The 8,741-nt window shown below is 42.8% G+C and overlaps 1 protein-coding gene across 4 annotated transcripts in view; it reads left to right on the plus strand.

Annotated features, from left to right (window-relative positions):
• The window catches only part of GEMIN5 (gem nuclear organelle associated protein 5), a 41,306-nt gene extending 34,176 nt beyond the window's left edge, over positions 1–7,130 (plus strand). For all 4 annotated transcript variants that reach the window (XM_005599266.4, XM_023617343.2, XM_023617346.2 and 1 more), the window contains 5 exons: positions 1,194–1,445; positions 2,764–2,926; positions 3,556–4,057; positions 5,216–5,312; positions 6,173–7,130. In XM_005599266.4, coding sequence (XP_005599323.3) covers positions 1,194–1,445; positions 2,764–2,926; positions 3,556–4,057; positions 5,216–5,312; positions 6,173–6,340 — 1,182 coding nt within the window. In that variant the 3' untranslated portion in view covers positions 6,341–7,130. The remainder of the gene's footprint in view (positions 1–1,193; positions 1,446–2,763; positions 2,927–3,555; positions 4,058–5,215; positions 5,313–6,172) is intronic.
• The last annotated feature ends 1,611 nt before the right edge of the window (positions 7,131–8,741 follow it).

The following is an 8,741-nucleotide window of genomic DNA, read 5'->3' on the forward strand; positions in this document are numbered from 1 at the left end:
CCTCTGCAGCTGTAAGCCATAAAGAAGTGTGGTGAAATCAAAACGTTTGGTAAATGTTTTGTTCCCATTTGTTAAAAATGAGTAACTTACCACTGCCTTTTTTGACACATCAAAATTGAGATTACTTTAAAAACTCCCATCTAGTTTCCGAAACACGTAAGCATTTGGTCCATTTTAGACCACTTTGGCTGGTGAGATACTAACATGAACTTTTTTTCAGTTCCTCTTTTCCTGGTGGAGTAACTGGGCCCAAAGACAGTTCCTAGGTGAATATTCAGATCCCAGGAAAAGTGCTAGGTCAGGAGGGAGCTTTCTGGGCACTGCAAAATAAAAATGGAGACACAGTAGTACACCCTCAAAGACAGTGTCACTTGGTATATTATTTATAAAATGACCGAATCTAGAGATTTTTTTGTTTATTCGCAACCAAAAACTTTCCAGAATGGCTGTTTAGCATTTCTTTTTTTCTCTTAAACACCATCCTACACAGAGCAAGAAAACCCGAAAGTTTATGCTAAATGTTGTTCTGATAGGGCTGTTTTGGCTGTATGGAAAAGAGACCTTCGCAGGCTTAGTGGAGAAAATATTATTCTATGGTACACAAGGAATCTCATGGCAAAAGAAAATCTAGCAAAAACAAAGATTTTTCAAGGCTTCTTCTCTGTGCCTCTGTTCTCTTCTCTTCCAACTGACTTATCTGTGAAACCTACTTGGACATATCCCCTAACCACTGCCCCAAACCTTAGATCTACACAGCTTGTCTGCTCCAGCACCTTCTGCCCATTACGCTTTACTTTTGTATTCCTTAATCTAAAGTTTGGACTGGGGAAAGAACTGGATGAGCCCAACCTGTCTTTTCTCTAACTGGGCCACAAGTCTCAGGTGGCTGACCTCTATGTGGCTTAAATTGCAATCGATAGGGCAATAGTTGGGGTTGCAATAGTAGGGCTGTTTTATTAAAATGGTTGCTTGGGCTCCCAGGGCTATGGGTAGGAATTCCCCCAAAAGAGAGAAACTGTCGATTAAGTCACCTCTTTTTCCCCCCTCGCATACGACTCACACTGGGCAGGCAGCGCACTGGAGGGGTTTGCTACAGATGCAAAGGGCGGGTACTCTGAGAAACTGGGGAAAGCTCTAGATATTCCAGCACTTCCCCTGCATGACGGTTCCTCTCCTGTGTTGTTGGGTTCCAGGGTCAGAGGCTGGTGTTTTGCCTTCTTGAGCTACTGTCCCAGCACCTGGAGGAAAAGCAGCTTCCAGAGGGCAGAAGCCCCCCCTCTCACAATGCGTGGGCCACGAGCATCGAAGGGCCCTTCGTGGAGAGGGTGACTGCAGTGTGGAAGAGCGCCTTCGGCCTGGACACCCCGCAGCAGCATCAGACAGCGTTCCAGCAGCTGCAAAATATCAAGTACCCGTCTGCTACAAATAACACTCCCTCCAAACAGGTACCCCCTTCATAAGCTTTTGGTATTAATTCCTCAGTATTAAGACTTCCTTAATCCACATCTAGTATAATAAGGAAACAAATAGAATGCCAGTTTGCATTTCAGAAAAGACTAAGACAGGCCCCCAAGCTGGAAGGATCCCTTCAGACTAATTAAAGCCCTTTAGCTTTGAAGTTGGTCTTAGATCAATATTCCCTTTTAAAAGAAAAAAGTCTAAAAATAGAGAAAGGCACAGAGAATTATAAGTATCCATTAACCAGAATTAGCAGATGTTCACATTTTGTCGTTTTTGCTTCGTAGAGTTTTTTGGTTTTGTGTATTCTTTTGGTTTTTGGTAAAAGAAATACAGTTAAGTTGACGTCCTTCATGTTCCCTTCCTCAGACCCCTTGCCCTTCCCTCGCTCACTAGAGGCAGCCTCTGTGTGAGACCATATCTTTTATTTTTTGACTTGCTCATTTCAGTGACCACTGTTGATAAAATCTAAGCATGTTGATGCAGAGACATTACAGCTGCTACAGCCATCCTGTGAATACACCTCAATTTATCTACTCTGTCTTTTGCAAATGGGGAGACATTATTATTATATTTTTGAGGAACAAGATGTCTTCAAATGGTAAAGCCCTTTGGAAAACAGTTTGGTAGTGTCTTGTAGTTAAACATACACATGCCCCATGACCCAGAAATCCCACTGCCTAGATTTTTCACTAAAAGAAATGAAATTAAGTGTTCACACAGACTTGTACACAATGTTCATAGCGGCTTGGTTCACGATAGCCAAAAACTGTAAATAACCCAAATGTCCATTAGTTGGTGAATGAATATACAAACAGGTGTATCCATACGGTGGAATACTATACTATGCAACAATAAAAAGGAACCCATTACTGATGCACAAATAAAATCAGGGAATCTCAAAAGCATTATGTTAAGTGAAAGAACTAAGACACAAAAGACTGTGTACTCTAGGGTTCCATTTATATGAATTCTAGAAAAAACAAAATTATATTGGCACAAAACAGATTAGTGGTTGCTAGGGGGCGAGGAGAAGGGAGTGACTGCCAAGGGGCACACAGGACTATTTGACAATGGAAATGTTCTGTGTCTTAGCATGGACAGACTAACACCAGACAGTATATGTTGCTGAGCAACTAGGTAGGAAAGTTCTGGATGGGGAAGCAAACATGGCGGTGGAGGTAGGAGGACTTTCTTAAGTGTGGACTGCGTCTACTTTCCAAGTGCAGTTAGGAACAGTTCTGGTGTCATCCCAGTGCTTGGTGTGGGAGGATGTTTAACTGAGACTCTGGCTCCTCCCTCCAGCTCCTGCTTCACATGTGCCATGACCTGACCTTGGCTGTGCTGAGCCAGCAGATGGCCTCCTGGGACGCGGCAGTGGAAGCGCTGCTTCGGGCTGTGGTCCGGAGCTACGACTCGGGAAACTTCACCATCATGCAAGAAGTGCACGCAGCCTTTCTTCCCAAGGGTAAATGACCCCCACCTCTGCTGGTTCATGCCCACTAAGGGATGACAGAACCACCACCGACGGTGTGGCACCAGCAGTGCACAGGTTATCGAAAGACAGGAATTGGCCAGTTGCGCCATTTAGTAGAAAGTTTGACTTCTCTTACCCAGGCTCCTAAGAGGTAGCCAGAATGACTGAGCTGTTCTCCTTCACCTGGCCCTGCCTGCCTTCCCACCTCCGATATAACTTTTCTACACACAGTTAAAGAAAGAGAAACAGCAGTGTGTTCACAAGTTAGAAGAACAGAAGCACAGCAAAAAGAGCGACGTTTCTTGAGCTGCATAATGAGTCACTGATTTTTCAGAGGCACAGTGGGATCTTACCCAGGAGCCTTGAGTGGGACAGATGGAATACTTTTTCTGTCATGCTTGGAAGGACTCGTAGCCTGTAGGAACAAGAACATTGTCCTAAGCCAGGGAATGTTTAGCTCTGGTTGGCTGTTGGTGGGAAGCATGTGGTCCCATGGATCACTGCTCTCCTTTTTCTTGGGGTGTGGCTCTCGGGTGATAGGAAACAACAGGTAGACAGGAAGCTAGCTTTCTGGCAGATAAAGAAATACACAACCCTAAATCCTTTTCTTTTTCTTCTAGGCTGTGACCCCCTAAGAGACAAACTGAGTGACTGTCAGTCCGCCGCCACACCAGCTTTCAAAAGCTTGGAGGCCTTTTTTATTTATGGACGTCTGTATGAATTCTGGTGGTCTCTCTCCAGGCCCTGCCCCAAATCCAGTGTCTGGGTCAGGGCTGGTGACGGAAGGATGGCCTCTGTTGAGCAAAGCCAGCAGTTGGCTGATGCCAACCCTAAAGAAACTGACCCGAAAGCTCAGGCAGAGCCAAGCAGGCCCCCAGCACCAGATGTGGAACTCACAGAAGAAAATGAGCAAATACTGAACGCTTGTAAGGAGCTCTTTTCAGAAAAGCACGCCAGTTTCCAAAACGCACAGAGAACCGTTGCAGAAGTCCAGGAGACCTTGGCAGAAATGATCCGCCAACACCAGAAGAGTCAACTTGGTAAATCCACAGCGAATGGTCCTGATAAGAATGAACCCGGACAAGAAGCAGAACAGTCCCTCTCCAGCCCTCAGAGCCAGTGGTGAGTACTGAGTCACTCAACACAAGATGGAATTAAAAATACCCTGCTGGATTCTCATGTGCTCAGGTCACTTGGAAAGAGCAGAATGTGGGCACAGGCTTTGGAATCAGACGTGGGTTCTAATCCTGCCTCTGCTGAGCAACCTCAGGCAAGATTCTTAATGTCTCTGAGCTTTAGTTCCCTCATCTGTAATTGGGAGTGAAATCACAAATATTGTTAATAACAACAGTACAATAAAACCCTGCCATTGGGCAATAAGTAATTTTCCAAAAAATCAATTATATAAAATGGGGAGTTGCATTATTGCATCATTAATGAAAACCATTGCTTTTTTCATTTTTCTGTACTATCACAGAAAATACACAAAGGGGTAGTGTACAAAACTGTACACTAAACTGAGAAAAATCTCAGATGATTGGAATGCTGTAGCATCCTGATCACTTCCACTGAAAATAGGGACCCACTGGCTAACAGGAGCCAATCACTGCGCCCCTCGAGTTATTACAGGGCGCTCTGCTGTGGGCATTCGCGGTGATTAACATTACTGATTGGTTACTATGTTGAGTGCCTTTTACCTTGGTTATGTCCCCCAGCACAGGGCCTAAAATGTAGTAACTAGTACAGTCAATAAACTTACAGCTATTATTACTGTCTAAAAATTAAAATTAAGAAGCTTTGAAGCCCTTATATTTGTACTCCAGAAATACTCCCATTGAAATCTTGAGTCAGAATTTTAGTAACAAGAAAAATACTAAAAATTTCTCAAACCCAGCAGCTCTTAACCTTTGGATCACAGGACCCTTTGGAGAAGCTAAAGACACTCGCCAGGAAAATGTGTATCCAGACCCCCATGGTTAGGAGCCCCACCTCTGTCCACCCGTTGCCCAGACAAAGCCAGCCCCTCCTGTCCTGGGCTGCAGGTTGAGTCCCGTAAAGCTCCACAGTTTTCATTAGAGCTGTGGGTCCAAGAAGTTGGGATTTGGAAAATGGAGAGGAGTAACACTGCATCTTGAAAACTTTATATCACATCACGTTAAATGGCCTTCTCTTGACCTTTGTATTTAATGATGGGAGAGAGAGATCCAGGTGACAAAGGAAGTTAAAAGTTACCCAGGCAAGACTTATGACTTGTACTTTTTTCACTATTATTATTACTAGTAAAGAAGAAAAAAATGAGCAAGTTTCTCTGCCTGAATTAACCAGAAGGCTTACAGAGGCGAATGAGAGAATAGCTAAGTTTCCTGAGAGCATTAAGGTAAGATTTGTAGCAGTTCATTTGGAGAAACATTACTTTTTGTATTATCAGTTGATTAAACCACATTGATTAAGGTCATCTACTTCTCTGTTCAGTTTCTGAAATCTTTGCACATTTATATGTGCTTAACCATTTAGGATCCAATTGCCTTTGTTAGCTACAATGTTCTGTGTGAGTAGAATTATTAACACAACCAATTTTATACCTCAGTCTTCAGAGAAATCTAACACATTTTGTAATTGAGAGGTAAAGTACCATGTATTTGATAGCTTACATATGGATAGGTGAATTTGGATGTGGCCCTAGTAGTAATAGAAGCATCATGTTTTGAATTAATTTGAGTAAAGCTCTAGAAAAAGATTGTATCATTTGAGAAGGACATCCCAGTTATGGTTTTTTGGGTTTTGTTTTGTGGTTTTTTTTTTTGTTTTTTTTTTTGAGGAAGATTAGCCCTGAGCTAACATCTGCTGCCAATCCTCCTCTTTTTGCTGAGGAAGACTGGCCCTGAGCTAACATCTGTGCCATTCTTCCTCTATTTTGTATGTGGGATGCCTCCACAACATGGCTGATGAGTAGAGCAGGTCCATGCCCGAGATACGAACCCACAAACCTGGGCCACTGAAGCAGAATGCTCAGAACTTTAACCACTTAGCCATCAGGCCGGCCCAGCCATCCCAGTTTTGTGTGTCATCTCTCCTTAGAGTAACTGATGAAGAGCAGGTCATTGCCTTATGAGGGAAATGGCTCAGCCCTGCCTGAGAAGTGTCAGTAGATGAGACTTGAGTCACTGGTACCTTCTGTGCAGGGGTTTGTGGCTCTTTTGGAAATGCTTCCATGTTCATCCTCATGTCATCTTTCAGACCTGGCCCTTCCCAGACGTGCTGGAGTGCTGCCTCGTCCTGCTTCACATCGGGTCCCAGCGTCCTGGCCGTGTCCCCCAGGAAGTGCAGCAACAGGCCCAAGCGCTCCTTCAGAAATACGGCAGCACTAAAGTTTACAAGAGACACTGCCAGGCCTTCTGCACATGAACTTTCAAGGACCTTCAAGAAATTGTGCCAAATTCAAACCGTTTGACACCTTTCATCTCTGCAGTTACACCTCGCCAGACATTCACTCTGATCCCTAGAGGTTTTGCAGTGATCCAAATAATACAAATGTAGTTCAAGTTTGAATCAACTCTACCCCTAGACACGGTGGAATCTGACTTTGGACGTGTGGTTTCCCTCTGGAGGAAAGATCATGAAAAGCCAGCAGCAGTTATTCAGAAGTAACCCCTGCAGAGTGATGTAGGTCATCTCTAAAGCCTTATGCCAGGTTTCACCCAAAGAGGAGAAACTTTTTTAATCACCCAAAGTGTTATGCTCTTAAACACAAGCTACCTTTATAAACGCTTCACCTGATCATAAACATGTCGTTCTTGTTCAAGATAGAGCTGCTGCATTTTATGGCTATTGGTATCTTTTTTTAAAATTGTTTTTGTTAACTTGTGCTCTCCCCCTCTACTCTTTCAAAGACTGGAGCTTGAATGTGAAATAGGCCTCACCCAACCCATCATGTGGACTCTTTACCCTCTGCCTGAACGTTAGGTCAAAAGTTTCGTTTTACTGTTTCATGTAATTGCTTATTTGGACAAATCACTAAGCTTTAGAAGAACAAATAACTAACTCAAACGTATCTTATCCCTTCAGTTTTATAAGAAATGATTAACGATGATCACAATAGTTCAGGAAGAAATTGTTTCAGTCGTTCTTAATCTTTTTTGGATCACAGGGCCCTTTGAAAATTAGATTAAAGCCACAGATGATCTTTGAAGAAAAATGCATAGTCCTAATTTTGCGTATGTAGCTTTTGGGTCATTGCATGATGGGATGCTATATACTATTATAAATCCTTATTCTCTTCTTCCCGCACCCCCCAGACACCCCTCCAGCTATCATTCTCTTGAGGTCTGTTCTTCTCTTTGGTTATTTAAATAGTTGAACAATGTCAGGAACAGATGTTTCTGTAATGTCCCAGTTGCTAGAACATAAAAATCAGACAGTCTGGGGTGGGGTTGGGAGAGAACACTCTTCGCCAATAATTGAACTGTTTTCTTTTGGGATTCATTGCGAAGTTCATTATGAAGGCCTTTCTGCTGAGTGTCCAGTTTATTTTTCAGTTACTTACTAGGGTTGGGGTTGTCGTGGGCAGCAATGATGAAATTCATTAACAGGAACTCTCTAGGAAGGAAAAACTTTAAGAGGCAGTTTTCAAAGATCTGACTTACTGGGTGGTTTGTTTTATTAGACTTAGCTTTGGAATTTTAAAATGCTAAACCCAAAAAAGGAAATAACTGTAGAATTTATATCCTGATAGTTCCTTACACAGTTAAGTGAACTCAAGGAAGAAGATGCATTCTTACTAAAGGTTAGACAGTCTTCTTGGTTGCAGAGATTTCAATGGGCATGGCTCAGTTGAGAAGTGTATCAGTTCTACAGTCTTTGCCAAAATGAACAAATGCTTCACTTGCAGAGATGGAAAAAATATTTATTCCTTTCCACTTTGAGTAAAGAGGAGTATTATTAAACTAGAAATTCTAAACTTCTTTGTAATTGACCACAACCATCACCTTTGGATGGAGGAATCCTGCACACTCCTCAGTTACTGCTTTGGTAAGAACAAGAATCACTACTTGGACAACTAAGCAACAAAAGTACATGATAGCAGAAGATGACAGAAATGACACAACTCCATTTCCTCTCGAACTCCTTTTTCCAATACTATGATGTACTCAAGCTTTTCTAACTTGAATAGTTTTCATTTCTATCTCCCTAATTATCATGACCACAAGGAGCCAAAGCACTGTGGAGTTGACTCAGGCTTTCTGAGTGGATAGTGTATATCTCTAAGCAACAGAAGAATTAGTTTTCGTCCTTTACCTCATCCAAGGTAGCTCTCTCTCTAACCGGTAACTGTATCTCTAATACACACCACCATCCCCTCACCCAGATGACTGCGCTCCTCTCCCAGTATGTCTCTCTGAATCTGCTCTTATTACTAATTCTCCATTCTTCATCCATCAATGAGTATTTTAAATTGCAAATCAAATCTTGTGAATTCCCTGTTAAAAAGATCTTTCAGTAGTTTCCCATTGCTACTGGAAAAAGGATACTCTTGAATGTGGCTTATAAGGCCCTGCCTGATCCCAGCCTTTACCTCTTGGTGTCCTATCCAGACCCTCTCATCCTTGCTTCTAGATTCCAGCCACGCTGGTCTCTAAGCTGCTGGAACCCACCAAGTTTCTCTTGTCATCTCGGGTTTTGCCCACGTTGTTCCTCTGCCTGGCCCACGCTTATTCATCTCTTAGATCTCAGCATAAATGTCCTTTCTCTAAAAAGACTGTCCCTGAACCTGAACTTCAAGGACATATATGTCCTGTGCTTTATAGTT

The sequence above is a fragment of the Equus caballus genome, chromosome 14, assembly GCF_041296265.1.
Source record: "Equus caballus isolate H_3958 breed thoroughbred chromosome 14, TB-T2T, whole genome shotgun sequence".
NCBI lineage: Eukaryota > Metazoa > Chordata > Mammalia > Perissodactyla > Equidae > Equus > Equus caballus.